The following is a 16,969-nucleotide window of genomic DNA, read 5'->3' as shown; positions in this document are numbered from 1 at the left end:
TACAACAAATCAATCAGTTTCGTATATTTTAAGAATCTTATATGGACAACACTTTGATGATTTATTATGCGATTTGAAGTGCCGCGGTGGTCAGTGGGTGGACATTAGGTAATAATTAGGTAAACGTAAATTAACATTAGGATTACGACAGGACGGTAGGAACTGGATAGCAGAACCTCGATTATTGCCAGTGCAATGAAAGCAGCGGCGCGTGTATCGCAGCCGAGCCGCTGAAAATTAGTCGACAATTGACGAATCTGAATTTCGGTATTCAATTGTTCCCATCGTTAGCGCCTTGATAATAATCGTCGTTCTGCCGGGTAATTAAGTTAATATATCCTCCGTATTGCTTAATTACTCTTCCATTGGAATACATAGGCAAGGGTGACTATATCTACACGGCATTCCATTTACGAATCTCTCTCGCCGCGTTGGGTTTCCGGTCTAACGTATTCTGTTCTCCTAATTTTCTCCGCGTTTCGCCTCATATTGCTGCTGCTGCTTCAAGAACCGTCTAACTCGAAAGACAACGAGAAATTCTATCGTGCACGTACTCGGAAAGAATCACGAAAGGGAATTACGTCGAATCGATGATAAAAAACGGTGAAAGCGATTCGAATCGTTGATTTCGATTTCGTGGTACCAATTGGTTGAACACGGTCTCGGTCGTTCGGTCGCTGTTTTCTCGTTTTGTTTAGGTTTTTCGAAACGCCCATGCATGCGACACGGGTTTTCCTCTCGGTGTTGGAGATCTGGCCACTCTTGAAACTGAAACAATTTCCCACACCCCTTGCCTGCGATGTCGACGCGATCACGAACTCAGGACGCGTCTATTCGCAGAGATGGGCGGAATTTACGGATAGAAGATTAAAGAATTATTACTTTATTAAAAATGACCAGCTACAGCGAAGTCTTCATAAGTGGATAAACTCGGGACTGAATGTGTGCAGTTATCGTAGACTTGGTGCATTCTCTTGATGTTTGCCGATGAGCTTCGAACGTAGAGAAAAACAGCGAATGTCTCCGTCCTCTTTATTCGTTACTTCTTATCACGTTCTTCTTTATTTCTTTTCTGCGTTCCAAGTTCGTCGGCAAAATCCCAAAAGGGGATGGTTTCTGTGCATTTATCGTAGAGAATTTTCTATATTTATCGAGACTTTACTGTACTTCTTTTTAAAACAATCAGAGTCGTCCTCGTTCGTTGAACGTTTCTATTTGAATTCCGATTTGAAACAGTTTGCGCTCATCTCTGTCTACTCGTTTATATCGCTTCTTCTAATGCTTCGATTGCTAACGCATCACTACGTATCGCACGCTGCGTTTGATCGTGCCTCACCACACAATTTTTCGCAGCGTTTGTTTCCGCACCACGCACTTCGTAACCGTCGCTCAAAAGTCGGGAATCGACCGTCGCGTCGTTTAAAACCACGTGTCTCGATATTTCTCTATGCGATTACTAACAGAATAAACAACAATAAACTTGCGATACAATTTTATTTTTCTTTTATTTTAATTTTATTATCCGAGGGTTGAACGAGAAGTAATGCTTTCAATTGTACGGCTATCGGAAAACTCTTGGCGATCTTCTTTTCGTTTCGTCTTCGCCGAGTCGAATAATTGTTGACAAAATTTCCTCTCGATAAAATGCGTTTCGCGAACAGCTCGCAGGCGACACCTAACTTTTGAGCGACGGTGTACACCGTTACCGAAGTGGAAATGGCAAAGGTTGCGAGCGCTGCTGCACCAGCTATCGAACGTTCGATTTCGCTGATCGGTGGCACGATCCTTGCCATTTTCAATCCTGATTTACGAATTTCCTGACGTTTAGAGACGTGTACGAAGCAAAAGGTGATCGCAAAGCGACCGCGTAGATTCGTTTCTTCGAGAAGTCGAGCCACGGAGGAATAAATTAGAAGGGAGACTCTAAACTTTCAATTCATTTTTTAATCGCCCTCTGTGAGCGTCTATACAAAACTGTGACTAACGTAAAAGTAAATCAGATGTATTCAACCCTTTGCACTCCAATTGACGCTTTGGAAGTTACGATGAGACATACTTAAATATTAGGGCGTCCCATAAGTTCGTGCCGCAGCCAGTATTTAATAAAAAAAAAGCTACAGAAATTTTATAGCGACAGTATAATGACGACTATGTCATTACCTTCTCTTGGAACACCTAAGTTTCATATATTAATCCGAGTAGCAGAAGAATAAGTGGCATGAACGTATGGGACGACCCAATAGGAAGCACTTATAAGTTTTATGCAGAGCAAAGGGTTGAATTTCCGCGAGAGTAGCTTCGCCTGGCGTGTATAAAATCGCCAAAGCGTGTTGCGCTCAGCTGGGAGGTATCCGCGTCATCGGGGTTGCGTACAACGTTAAAGCTGCGAGTACTTAAGCGAAAGTACGATCTACCATCGCGTAAGTCTTACTCGCGCTTGTGCAACTTGCATCAGGGTATCAAGGTGGCTCGATTGACTGCTCGAGGTTTCCCTCTCGGTGAACAGTGCGCGGGAGTATCGAGAACGTCTGTCTGCTTCCGCCTCGGACTGTCGAGCATTTTTCGCCGACTCGAATCGTCCGATTGCCTTTTGTTTTCTTCACCGAAGTTACTCATTGCGATCGCGTTATCTGGAGAAATGACGAAGCACAACGCCGCCAGCACTGTTCACCGGGATGCATAGCAACTAGAAATAGTGTTAGGTCGTTTCACCGGTCCTTGCGTATTTAACTACGAGATCTTTATGCGAACGTACGCGGAACAGAGCTAAAACAAACCAGTGGACGTCCATTCAGACTCTCTATTCAGTCTTTACGCAGATTTGCGTCTGTCGAAGAGGGTTCGAGTAATGTAGTTTGAAGATTATCTTTATTTTAGAAGATTATCGTATTTTAGAAACTGAGAAGTAGCTTACCAAGAATTATGAGGTATACAGTCCCGTAGATACGCGTCCCATCTGTGTATATTGAATAAATTTCTTTAGATTGAATGGTAGGTTTGATGTTTCTAAATGTGTATGTTTGTACAAATATGTTGATGTATATATAAATATATATGCACGTATACGCTTATTCGTATACGTATTTATAATGAAAAATTCATTTGGTAACATCGAAACTATTATTTTATTTAGTCAAACTTCTTCGATAGACATAGAGGGAAAGAATATTTATGGGAGTGACTGTAGATAGGGGTACGTCCTTTCATTTCTCTCAGACAATAATAAATGATACAACATTAGGTATCCGCAATACCTAATGTTTCTTTAGGTTTAATTTCTTTGAAGACCTAAGTGTCAATAAAATGATCATCGGTCAGTTAAAGGTGACCTTGTTCTCAAATCTCGATAGGTTAGAACTCATGGCAATAGAATGTTAACGCTTTATCTACCGAGCTATTTAGAAACAGTCTTTAATTAAGAAAAGAATTTTCTACAGTAACATATGCCAATCTAGCCTGACAACAATTCCTCCATACCGTTACTGGGTACATCGAAAGCCTAGTCTGTTTCCAAACACTGATCCATTGTAAGTAGACAACCGTCGATACAGTAAATAAATTCGAATAGCTAACTACTGCAATTAAAAAGCCTATAAATATCGGTAAATAAACTGTTAAGAAAGCATCTCTAGGTGCTGGTAGATTCCAGACAAAAAAATACCTCGAGTGCAAAGGATTAACATAGAAATCGTAGAATAAGTAGACCTTTCCAATTATCTTCTATAAAGAGAAGTAATCGCGTTTCGGATGGAGCACGCGCTTACGCGACCCTTCAGTGGTTGTCACCGATTCATCGATGCGTAGATAGGAACTACTCTACCTAATCTCGCGTGTACCCGAAGCAGGGATGACCGTAGCCCTTAGTCACCGACCGAGCAATGCTTTGTCCGTACCTTAGACTTTGGAATAGAACGTAAGAAAGATGCGTAACGCTTTCGGGAGATAACCGTCTGGGAGCGTTATCGGTAAAGCAAATACGGCGATTACCGAAGGAAGGCTGGACGTCCCAACGATGTTTCCTCTAGTATAAGTCACGGAAGGATACGCAAGGATCGCACGGAAACGACCCGATATCTATCGATGCTTAGTGTTTAAACTAAAACTGACAAAAAAAAAAACAAAAAAAAAATAAGTGTTTAATAGTAACTGGCAACTACATGTGTTGTTTTGTTTCTTGTCCATGATAGGGACAATGACTTAACGCCTATCGAGGGTGGTCAGCTTTCCAACAACAAAGTGTGCTCAGGACACTCTAGTAACCGTTGTGCGAATAATAGTAATAATAATAATGGTAACAATAAGAATAACGTGGGTGGCCCGCTGATGCCCGTGGCACATCTGAACGGTCAAGTGGGCGGTATCAGTGGCCGGGGGTTGGCGGGCACGTCGTCACACGGTGCCGCGGCTACCTCGTCGTCGTCGAACTCGATAGTATTTAGCGCGGCCGAGTCTTGCAACCCCCTGCCGTCGCTAAGTACCAGTAATCCGTTCAACCACTTTTCGGGGAACATGGACTTGGAATTCGAGCTCTTCCCCAGTTCCACATGGGACTTGGATAGTAGCAGCGGGTGGGCAGATAGGCCCGAGTCGAGAGCGAGCGGGCCACCAAACTCACGACCACCTTCCCAGCCAGCCCCGGCATCTCCGAGTCCCCAGGGAACGTACTCCTCTAATTCGGCGGTGGCGCCTCACTGCAGTCCCATGCGCGCGTTCAGCCCGACCTCAGGCAACGCGGCTCACACCTTCAGTAATTCGTTCCCCTTCAGTCCGCTTCAGGAATCACAGACGTCCTCCTTGACGAACAGCGCCGCAAGTAGCGTTAGCGCGAACGGTGCCGCCGGTTTGACGCCCAAACGACAGGACGAAGGGAAGACCGGATGCCCCGCCGCCAACCAGTCGCCGATGGATCCGAACAACGGGAGAAACAACGCGGCCAACGTGCCCGGCAACCCCGGGACGGGCAAGACCGGCCCGTCCACGGCGAACGTTGTCGAGACTCAGAACAGTGTTGTGTCCACCGAGTCCGGCAGGCTCAGAAACTTGTTGACCAAGGGGGCTAGTGCTAGTGAGGACAGTCAGGACAATACGAATAACGATACCGAGAGCCAGAATAAACATAGGATATTAAAGATCTTGTTGAACCAGCAAGACGAGGACGATTTTCACCCGGAGCATAACAATAAAGTGCGAACGAGTCCTAGCAACATGCCCAAACCGAGCATGGAGCATTCGAAATCTACGCGTGAAAATAATATGCTGTTGCAGGTAAACGCGCTGATCTTTACCGCATGCACACACGGTACCGGACCGGTACCATGGCCAGGTTGACACAGGCTTTCTCAAACCTCCACGTTCGGTGGACTCTTTACGGTGGAATTAGATTAACCTCTCTAGGTAACCTAGGATAGAGTACCTCTAGTGTTTCTCGTCGAGCAGGTAAGGTACTCTAGAACCCATTCGCACGTTGACTGCCAGACTAATACCGTTAAGTTTTCTTTTCAGACTATTGGAAACTACGTGATCAAACATTTATGTATTATTTGTTTGCTTAACTTCATCGAAGTTTATGAATTTCATTTACTGTCCTTGATACTTAAAGTACAGAATGAATTTTGTCTTGAGTGAAAAGCACTGTCATGGGCGATCAACGTGTTGAAGTATATAGCGAATGCTATATCCAAGTTGATACAACAAAGTGTTTGAGAAACCCTGGTTCAATTTATTCCAACAGCTTCAACCCCTTTCCCATCATCCCTTCCCGCCCGCATCCGAAGAGAATGCGACCAGCCGAAATATTCTTTACAACTTGACTTTCATCCGCGGTACCTTTGAAAATCTTATTGTAAAGTTTGCAATCGAGCTTCGAAAGTGAATGGCTGTTTGCAATTTCCATCCCGGAGTAGTGTTGCGACCACGAGCGCGTCACCCGGCGGTGTACTAATTTCCTCCTTCGTTGTTTAAAGTTATTGAACGAGAAAAACGACGACGAAGACGAAGAGGCGCGCGCTGGTTTGAAGAAGAGGAACGAACTCCTGCAACAGCTTTTGAAAGACCAAAACGACGAGAGGAAAGTACAAGAGCAACAGGTAAGCGATCATTGATGCAACGATTCTCTTTAACGAAGAGATATTTATTCATGGAGGTATTTATAATAAAATGTTGTGAACAGCGCAAGTCACAGTCTCGAGAAGAAGATCCTCTCTTGCGGAGTCTTGGATTTCGGAACACCACGCCGTCTCCCTCCCAGTCGGGCGAGAACGTTGGACACGGTGGATCAACTCAGGTCGGGCAAAAGAGACCGGGCGAGGACGGCGATTTGAACATAGCTGTGAAACGGACCATGGACGGTTCGCATCAAGTCTCCTCCTCCGGTACATCCACCAATGCGACGAGCAAGCTCTGGGAGAAGAACAAAATGCTGGCTTCGTTGTTAGCTAAACAGCCGCCCCAGCCCACTACTATCCCACCAGTACCTGCGTCTGTGATATCGGCAACGCCACAGGTAACCTAATCGCGTGGTTGCGCTTTGTTACCAGTTGTCTTGAAAATTCGCAACGTGGAATAATTCTTTGTCTCTGTCTGTTACACAGGATAAGCTGCTCCGCATAGGGTTCAAGTCGCAGCAACAATCGCAGCAGCAACAGTCTCAACAGCAGCAGCAGCAGCAACAACAACAACAGCAGCAGCAGCAGCAGCAGCAGCAACAGCAACCCTGGACGGGTGGCAGCATGCAATCCGTTGGTGGTAACAACACGATTACGACAACGGCAACTTCCGCGCGTACTCCTCTCCAAAGTCAGTCGAGACAACTACCTCGTCAAACAACCAATACCTACCTCAGTCATATGCTAAGTCATGTAAGTTCTTCGGTAGCCAAAGTACATATTCTGAGGCGACAGAAAAATTGATTTACAATTGTTTCGTGTTTACAGCAACAAAGGCCCCAGATGGGTCAGATGGATTCGGAATTCACAAGCAGCGGGGAGTATCATCAAACGAGTACCGATCCCAGTAGTTGGGACAACCAGTCGTCGGATCCTGACCTTTCGGACATTTTGGATCAAGTGATCGAATTCGTGCCGGACGAGGCTATCACAGGTATCACGGTTAACGTTTACGTTCAATAATCGATTCCTGACATGTGTTTATCTTGCAATTACTCCCTAATAAATACGCTTTAAGACTGTAGCTTTGTACTTTCGCTGTCACAGCATAATCGCAAAGCCCGCGATTGTTACTTTCTCTAACAAAGCTTTCCGAGACATTTGTGAGTAATAAGTTAACACATTCGTGGAACGAGTAAAGATCTATTACCCGTGACAGCGAAAGTAGTATCGTCATGGACACAATAATTTTTATTCAATAGAGTCGTCTGCGATAGCAAATCTCCTAGACGTAATTGAAGCACCACAGAACAATGTCATGAACGAGAAAATGGCGATTAACGCGATACAGAAGTCGTTGATGTTGTGCGAGACTGCCGTAAATCCAACGTCTTCCACCATAACAATTCCTGGCACGCCTCCAGCTTATTCTACCGCGGTAAGTTAACACCTTTCCACACTTTCTTATAACGACGGCGCAACAATCGCGGTACACTAGTCCCGTTAGCAGTCTACGACTGTTACCGCCGTACGTGCCTCGCGCGGCGCTACTTGTTCGTCTAATTAATATTTACGACCTATGCGATTTCAGTTGGGAACTACACCTGTAACGACGAGCCATAGTTACCAGCCTCCACCCATGTACCAGCAACAGCCTAGGATGAGGTTTAACGCGCAACCGGGCGTCCGGCAGGCCACCACTCAGTTCACGCAGCAGCAGCAAATACAGCTCCAACAGCAACGGACGAAATTGATACAGCAACAGCAACAACAACAATTAAAACAGAGGCTGCTGCAGCAACAGCAGCAGCAGCAATTACTCATTCCTTCCAACGCTACAGCTACGGACCAAATTACAACCGGCATTCATAATATCGATAATCTTCTCAACAACACCGTTGCTCCAAATGTGTCGTTACAGGTAAGTCGTACAACCGATAGTTTTGTCGTCGCGTTGTGCCGTTCGAAAAGGTTTAATATTAACAAGTTCCCCCGTTTCAGCGGTCGAGTGTCCCAGATTCACAAGTTTCTCCAGGTTATGGGGGATCCGTCCAGATGCCTTCCGGTCACCGACTCGCTCACTCGTACTCCCATCCGTCAACGTTACCACAACAGTAAGCAATTCGAACTAGCGCTATTAATTGCCCACGGGCAGTTACGTAACGCCGGCGCTTTTATTTCTAGCCCCATTGTAAACAATAATTTCAACAGTGGTCAACAAGTGTCTGCCGCAGCGCGACTCTCGCCGCATTCTCCCGCTGGTATTTTGTCGTTCTCTCATCCGCAGCCGCTGTCGCCACGAGTGACGCAAGTACGTTTCAAGAGACGTTTAATTATACAAGGTGTCCTAAATGCCTGTCGCGTAGTTTCATTTTTATTTTTAAGCTTTACTTTCGTTCAATCAACCAGAAGGGTGCACCGGTGGCTCTCGGAGTACCGTGTATTTCTTCTTTAACCTTTTCGCCCGTGGTGACCCATGTTGGCTTATAAATTACTATGCCAAATGTAGCTTAACCAATAGCTGTTGTCAAACTGTTTAAAAAATGATGAGCGAAAGGGTTAACGTCGCGGACATAATTTACACTATTATTTATATCTGTTAATGCGAATGCGTGATTTTTTTCATATTTTTTTATTTTTTTATTTTTTTTTTATTATAAGGGCAACTATGGTAATACCCCGAGACTGTTCAACGTTAACCAGGTGAGATCGCAACAACAGCCCACCGCGCAGCAACAATTACAGCAGCAGCAGAGATCGATGCCATCGCCAGGAACGCCAGCGTCTGCCCGGCAGTCACCGTTTCCGGCGGAAACCTTTCCCCCACCTACGTCCCCCACAGCTAGCCAATTTCCACCTGGTCCTAATCCTGGCGCACCCAATCCTTCTGCCCAGTATCGGTTGCAACGGACCACGTCTACGCCTTCAGCCACGACTCAGTTGCCAGGTACGTTGACTTTATGCTCGTAAGTGCCCTCTGTCTCGTTGTCGTATCGCGAAAATCTACGCCGTGAAAATGAATACTTTACCACCAGCGTTTCCCAAATTCTTTTACTTCGACTTTCGAACGATTTAAACATTAATTTAATCACGATTTTTCACCGAATACAGTTTGGGAAACGCTGCTCCGTAGTCGTCGCGTTGCGGTGTATTTATTCCGCGTCGATTCTATGTAATATTACGCGACGAATATGTTATGTAACGTGCACAATTGCGTAGCACGTGTTAGATCGCGGATCAATGCAGATCGAACATTCGAATCGTAGGCGACCTTGAACGCGCGATAGGGCCGAGCTATATTGTTCTGTAACGACGAGTTCGATATTTTGTGCGAAACGTTGAAGAATTCGAGGATGGTGATCGTGCCGTCATTTCGGGCGTCATTAAAGATACTCGCGATTGGAAGGTATGTGATTAAAGAAACGAAATAAAAAATTTGTTCGCAATAGGTAAGTACACAACCGATTAAAATATTTATTTCTATTCTATTCGATGTCCGAGAACAGTAAAAATACGTTTAGATTAGACGAACTTGCATATAGATATCGTTAGACGTGTTTTATGCCTGCACTTTCCTTTTGTCGTGACCATACAATGAAATAATTTTTGTTGAATTTCATACCGCAGGCTTCTTAAGAACAAGAAAGAACTATTACGTACGTGTGACATCGTAGATACATTTCTTCGTTATCGTTGATTAGTATACGAATATAAACGTTAGTATCGCTATATTAGATATTCGATCGTTACATTCGGTTAGAGTCAATGATCCACTTTCTATAATATTACTTCAACTAACAATTAGAATATTTCTTTCACTTTAAGAGAAAGTACGTTCGATTATTTCCAAGGCAAATATTTTATCTGTGTATGCGCGTGTGCCCGTTTAAAGCAGAATTCTGGTTTGCTGGATGATCAATTGATCTTTCATCCAAACGAATCATCTGGAATCCTGCTTTAACGCGAGATGTACCCACCGAACGGTTGGAGCCGCCGTTGTCAGGCATTTTAATGTTAAATGCATTATTAATTTCAATGCGACTGCAGGGCTGTCGATGACTTGACAGCTCGAAGCATGGACGGAAGCTGCTAGGAGCGTTAAATGTTTTCTAAGAAGCGAGGAACAAGGAGATAGACACGATTGATGTTGCAGGTGGGCTCGGTTCGCCCCGGCACTACGGCGGAGTGAGTAAGGAACAACCTCTTCTTTCACCTAGTCATCCACATTCGGGTTGCCCTGCAACGCCGACTCACAATCAACACAACGTAACGAATACCCAACAACACTTCTCCAACCAACAACATTCTTCTATGATATACCACACGACCGCCAATACTATCAACACAGCTGACATGCAGAACAATCAGTTCTGTTACGATCGGACGTCTGTTCCACTCTATTCGTCAGGGCCTGGGGACACGCAGGACGCCAGGCCTCTGCCTCCTGGTAATCCTGTCAATCACCAAATGGGTGGTAAGTCATGTGACCATTTAATGTCATGTGACCATCACTTCGTCATCATTACACCCACCACCCCTCGTACCTTGTCCGTGACCTCTTATCTTAAAAACCTCGTATCACTAAACGATGCAAAGGCATGAGACGTTCTTTGGTACGCGGAAGCACATCATTCTCTCATCAAACACAACCCCCTCGATCGTTGTACAAATCCCCGAGCAGTGTAAATACGATGATCCTCTCGATAGCAGCGGATCGATGTCATGCGTTCAGTGTACCTATAACCATTACGCCCGTGCAAGTATCTCCTTCGCATCTCTTACGCTATGTTTGGGGGCAATCGGTGCGTGTTTTGCAAATATCTTTCTCTCTCTTTCTCTTCTCATCGGTGGCGCGTTACCTCTGCCAGGTAATTAAACTATTAGAATCGAAGAAAGCACACAGCTTCTTCGAACCCTTAGACAAATAATACATCCTTAATCTTCTTCATTCTTTCAAAGTCCTGCGACCTTAATCGCAGGCATCATCGTTAAATCCGAGCCTCGGGTTTCGAGTCGAAACCAAAGACCCACCATCGTCATAACTCTCACGTCCGTTTTCTCCGATCGTCATTTTCACGCACCCGAAGAGAAGTCGACGCAGAGTATCGTACCCTGTCGAAATAGCGCTAATTGTTGCATGATGCTTTTGTTTATAGTTACAAATTCCGGCTAGCGTCGTAACCGTACTCGTTGGAATGTATTTCTTCACACTGTAGTACGAGTATGCGATTCGAGACACTCCGTCCCGCCATTTTTCTCTTCTATGCTTTCGTTTAAAAGATTTGTTGAATCCGTTGCAGAGAATCAAGATGGTCGGTCCTCCTTGGTTGAGGATAGAAGAAAGATAATTATTTCAACTCCAGGAAGACTTCTGTACGGTGTAAATTCTGTAGCCGCTTGGGACTCTTGTGCTTAAATTTATCAGATTATTGTAATCAAATTAAGCAAAGTCGTAGGTAGAATCCCAGAAGTCTTCCTAAGGTTAACAGGCTGGGAGATTCGAATCTAGAGAAAGTAAACTTGCATCGTGGTACTTTGAAGAACCTTTTTCAAATAATTAAGCAACGCTGTTTCTTTGGAAAGGGGCATCTTATCGTAACGATGCATTTTTTTTTTTTTTTATCTTCAAGCAAGAGCAAGGTATCGCCTGTTCTACTCGAATGACTCCATTCCCCCGTTACAGAACGTTGCATTCTATTTTATGTATTCACTTGTATGTATTCACTTGGCAACACGTCCTATTCCCCCTACCACTTCTCCAAGCACTGTTCAATAATAGAGAAGCAAGAAGCCGTTCTACGGTGCCGTTTCGATTGCTCGTTCGCGCGACTGGAGTATTCGGATCTTTTAAACACGTACAAACGAAAACAAAGAAGGAAAACCGAACTCGTCGTCGACTGTAAATTAACCCCGACAAGTTTCACGGTCCACGAACCACCCGGATGTCCTTATCATTTTGTGAATAACAGTTCATACGAGTCTCCCTAACGAGGCAAAATGTCAGACCTTCGTCGAACGCAGGAAACTGCAAAGGTTTCGTCCCGTTTGGTCGTCGTTCACTCGAACGAAGGAGCGTCGAAGAAGGTCTGCATTTTGCAATCGCGTTAGAGAAGAAAGAAATAAAATGAAATAATACGCCCTCTCCGAAAGAAATCGATCGCCTGTGTTTCCTACGTACTGTGATGTAACATATAATACAACCTCATCGCCATCTACGTGATGTACACCTATCGCACACTAATTCCAGCGATGCAAATGTGATGTTCGATTGCACCCTACTTCTTTTTAGCGATAGAGAGACCACACTTTCCCTACGGTGATTGTAGACACCGATGTACTTATGTAATCAGCATAGTAGATAAGTCACGTAGGAGAGACTGTCCTTTGTACCATATCTTTTTTTTTTTAGGTACCTTTCTTGTGATACGTATGCGTTAAGATCACCGTACTGTTTAAGGTGGAATGGAAACGGAAGCAGGCAAAAAACTGGCCTCGAATCGAACGTGCCAGGATACTTTGAGTACAGATCGTGATACTATATTTGTCGAAATTAAACGTGGTATCGGGAATTTTAAAGGCGAATCAAGGCAATCGTATTCATACGTTATAGACTGGGTTTCAAAAACGTGGTAGAATCAGAAAGATAAACGACTCGGGTCGTTAAGTGTCGCGAGCTAGTCGACTCGCGACAGTTAACGATTAAGGTGTTGGTGTCGGGATTCCAGTAGACTTAACAGCACCTTTGGAATTGTATAAAACGAAAATGACTCGAGATACTAGCTTCAAACCTTGCACCGTTGTTGATACGTGTTTTTTTTTTTTTTTTTAAATTATATACTTTCTTTTTCGTACAAGAATACGCGATAACGTTGACGATACGGGCTATTTATGCAACCATGCAGTAAGAAGCGTGGCGTAGGAAGGAGTGATCGTTAAGTATCGCACGTTTCGATGGTAATTTGCCCATTTCCGGTTCGGATCATGTACGCACTGTTTAGTGACTATCTCCGGCACACCCGGAACACGTAAATTAGCGTCACTGTCACTTGCACCACATGTGGAATCTGTGTTAATACTAATACGCATCGCTGCCTCGATATCGTAAGACGGAATTTCTTGTATCGATGTGTAACAATTCGTGACTTAGCAGCAACGATTCTGGCGAACCGTTCGCACCAACGCACATCATTTTAGTCATTACGTCATTCGTAGAACTTACGTGTTGAACTATGTGTTTTATTTTCTTTTTACATCCATGCCCCCAAAAGTTCTGCTTTGTCGGGTGTACGATATATTTCGTCGAAAGTCGAGCGTAAATTTTCATTTCCTTTCATCGAATTCTCGAATCGAGTTACGTCTCGATCACGTTTCATTTTTATTTCGTTTATGGAAATGGCTTTGAAAGTGAAAGCAACGAAACTTGATTTAAAGAACGTTCTTTATCGAATACAAAAATAGTACGATTTGTATTTTAAACAAATTCGAAGTATACAATTTGTATCTGTTTTATCATTATAATTTACGTTGGCTTCGAGAACTCGGCGTGTACTCTTCATTTCTCTCGCGCTTTGTTTTACTCGATTTACGTTTAATTTTTTTTTTTTTCTTTATGCTTGTTGTCTCCACGCAATCTCGTTGTGTGTGTGTTTTTTTTTTTTTAATGTTGTGTTCCCTTATTAATCTTCGACCAGCTCGCAATCATTGTCCACCCGTACGAATTATTTTTACGTTTCTGCGAGCTCTCCGGTTGACGATACTTTACGATTGGAGCACGATCAACGCGGACGTCGAGAAGAAACAGATAAAAAGAACTCGAACGAATCGGATCCAAGTTTCTAAATAATCCGCGAGAACCTTTACGTAAAGTTACGTAAGATAAAAGTTGAGACACGTTAACCGTTCTCCAATCGTCGTGTCGGTGTTCATCCGTAAAATTAAGTAGGTCACCGTGTAAATCCATGATTTTTCCGAACCTCGAGTAACGGAAACAAAAGAAAAAAAGAAAAAGAAACGAGATGGTCTACTAACAACGACGCATTTTCATGTACAGTGCATCGAGCTTTTGTGGTTAATCATTGTCACTAAACGCAGTGTTATTAAACATCGTCGAACGCAGTCTACACTTAATGTTTATCGGACCTCTGTTTTTTATGTAATCTACGCTTACATAGTGTTCCCCGGTGAACGGATCCGATGCTTCGTCTCACGGTAGCGTTTTATTTATGTTTTTTTTTTTTCTTCTTTATATAATTCTTCTTAACTCTGTCTCTTCACCAAGAAATTCATCGTGCTTGAAAGATCATAAATCCTCGCAACACGGACGGGCCAGAACACGAATATTGTTTGTTACAGGATAAGTCGTTGCGAACTATGTTAATGCAATATTGTAAATACCGCATTTTGTAATAAAGCATTCATCCTGTACCTTTGACTAACTTACGTTATGGCTTGGCGCGTAAGAGACGATCGAAATAGCAACGAACGTGTCGATCGTTGGTCAGCGATTCGTCGCCGTGACGAACGCGATAATCCCTATTCTGTTCGAACAGGTACTAACGTGCTCGTTTTGGTTTGTCACAGGGAACGCTAGCAGCACGTCGGAGTTCGTCAGGCAGGAATTGAGAGCGATCGTTGGCGCGCGAACGCAGCAACAGCAGCAACAAAGGGTACCCAACAACATACAGAACAACCTCTCTGGTCAAGTTTCTCAGGACGATCTCGACGCGCTCGGTCTTACCTTCGAAATGTCTTCGGCAGGTACGTCGTTCGGGAAAAGAGATTCACCTTCGGTTTCTCTTTCGAAGCTCACGCGTCGGTCTAGGGGGCAGTCGAAGTGGTTGTACAAATAAAATGATTTCTGTGCACGTTGGAGCGGTGACGTCGCGATGTGAACGCTTACAGGGTCAATTTCTCGCGCGAAATTTTTTGTCGAAATTGTGAAATAAGTTTTGTTCGTTCGAGGCTTGGTTCTTCGAGAAAAAGCGTTTCTCAAAATTCTTTAGATGGATACATACTCTGGACAGGAATTACCTTTAGAATAGTTTTAAAACCAAGCTGAGAAGAGGTTATTCCGCGATCTCGACTTACTTTCGCGCGAGGATTAACCCTACGCATTTCTTTCGTAGTCACCGCTGCATCCTGTATGCGCATTATAGTGTTTTGTTTTTTTTAAAATCCAACGATTTAACGATGATTACAAATTTTATAGACAAACCTGGGGAGAGGAGGGAGGGAGGGAGGGAGGGAGGGAGTTTGGGGATTGGAAAAGATACGCATTAAGAACAGAAACGCTATGTATGATAAAATTCTTTTACTCGTTGACAATTTTCATTGGTTTCCTTTGATACTAACAAGATTTCATGTTCCTCTGCATAGCATTGTCGGATTTTTGTGTCAGTACTTTCGCGAACCACAGTACAATTCCTACGCGTCGCAAACGTTCCATACGCGTGAAATGCTGGAAGCTGTGAAAAAGTATTATAGGAGATGTATCCAGAAATCGCACAGAATTTCGCTTTATCTCGATGGAAAATTTTCACGTAACGAATGTCAAGAGTTTGCTCGGTGTTAATTGTAAAGACTACAAATTGTTGGTTTCTCCGATGACCGTTGTATCTTGAAATTCGTTACCGTAATCAAAGATATTAAGAGAATCTCGCCGAAGCGAGCGAAAAAGTTACGCTCCGGATTACGAATGTACGAGACGTATTCTAAATTTTAGTTAACGTTGCGACTACATGCTTCGCGTAACGAAGCAGTGTACGACTCGGAACAGAACTGCTCTTGCATCAGGAATTTCAATTCGTATGAAACTTACCTTCGCCGACGGACGATCGATACGGGATCGGAACGATGCATTCGCTCGAAATTTGACAAAGACAATTTTACAAAATTTTACCGCTTGCTCGTCGCGACTCTGTGTAAAGTTTTAACATTCAATCGAACCGAAATTAACGAGAAAACGCGATCGACTTCGCGTCACCGGCGCGATATTTTTTTTTTTCCAATATCCAATTACGTACAGTTCGGTCCAAAAATATGACAATTCGATGCTAGATTAATTTTCTCGCTCTTTCTATTCGGCGTTGTCGCAGTGTCCGGGGACACGGTCGTTGGTACCTACGTACTTTCGTGCGAGAAAATCGTACCCTTCTGCTACCTACGTGTAGGACAAAGGTCGCGACACACTTACCCGTGCTTCTCTCTAAGAAAAGGCATTATTTACAATAAAGACTGGTGGTAACGCCTACTGTTACAATGTCCTAACTAGGTGAGGCTGTGGTTAGCGATGGCCCTGCCAAGAGCTGGGCCATTGGGAGTGCCGGAAGTGCCCCCTCGTCCTCCAGGGTAAGACCCTTCCGACAATTACTTTTACGTATATACATATATTTACGTATTACTTATACATATCTACTTATTTTATTTTATATTTATTTTATTCTATTTTATGTTATTTTATTTACCTTTAACTATATATACATACATATATATATATATATTTTTTTTACCTTTTTTATTTGATTTTTGTATGCTATGTCTTCCCTTCTTCGCTTGGCTTCAGAACTTATTTGTGCACGAAATGTTAATGAAATAATTTTTTTTTTCTCTCTATCTCTCTGTACGCACTGAGCGTAAAACTTGTAGGGGGTAATTTAGCGCTCTCTTTGCATGTGTCACTTGGACGTTACGATTACATTTACTACGTTTACCTGTGGCGTACGTGCGACACGTGTATGTGCATCCGAAATCGCTGCTATCGGTGTTTATTTGCACCGAGACGGTATACTTTCCGAGGCGAACAGTTTCTCTCTCTCTCTCTCTCTCTCTCTCTCTCTCTCTCTCTCTCTCTCTCTCTCTCTCTCTCT

At 43.7% G+C, this 16,969-nt stretch overlaps 1 protein-coding gene across 16 annotated transcripts in view; it reads left to right on the top strand.

Annotated features, from left to right (window-relative positions):
* Positions 1-16,969, top strand: part of LOC128877508 (putative uncharacterized protein DDB_G0291608) — a 143,763-nt gene that overhangs the window by 117,910 nt on the left and 8,884 nt on the right. For 6 of the 16 annotated variants that reach the window (XM_054124852.1, XM_054124851.1, XM_054124854.1 and 3 more), the window contains 13 exons: positions 4,188-5,265; positions 5,964-6,086; positions 6,170-6,502; positions 6,591-6,857; positions 6,933-7,098; positions 7,367-7,542; positions 7,696-8,025; positions 8,106-8,218; positions 8,289-8,415; positions 8,766-9,051; positions 10,258-10,578; positions 14,685-14,861; positions 16,375-16,451. In XM_054124852.1, coding sequence (XP_053980827.1) covers positions 4,188-5,265; positions 5,964-6,086; positions 6,170-6,502; positions 6,591-6,857; positions 6,933-7,098; positions 7,367-7,542; positions 7,696-8,025; positions 8,106-8,218; positions 8,289-8,415; positions 8,766-9,051; positions 10,258-10,578; positions 14,685-14,861; positions 16,375-16,451 — 3,574 coding nt within the window. The remainder of the gene's footprint in view (positions 1-4,187; positions 5,266-5,963; positions 6,087-6,169; positions 6,503-6,590; positions 6,858-6,932; positions 7,099-7,366; positions 7,543-7,695; positions 8,026-8,105; positions 8,219-8,288; positions 8,416-8,765; positions 9,052-10,257; positions 10,579-14,684; positions 14,862-16,374; positions 16,452-16,969) is intronic. The other 10 variants (XM_054124866.1, XM_054124861.1, XM_054124867.1 and 7 more) reach the window with 8 other exon arrangements.

Source organism: Hylaeus volcanicus, chromosome 5 (genome assembly GCF_026283585.1).
Source record: "Hylaeus volcanicus isolate JK05 chromosome 5, UHH_iyHylVolc1.0_haploid, whole genome shotgun sequence".
NCBI lineage: Eukaryota > Metazoa > Arthropoda > Insecta > Hymenoptera > Colletidae > Hylaeus > Hylaeus volcanicus.
The sequence above is the reverse complement of the archived record's forward strand: the minus strand, read 5'-3'. Positions and strand labels throughout refer to the sequence as shown.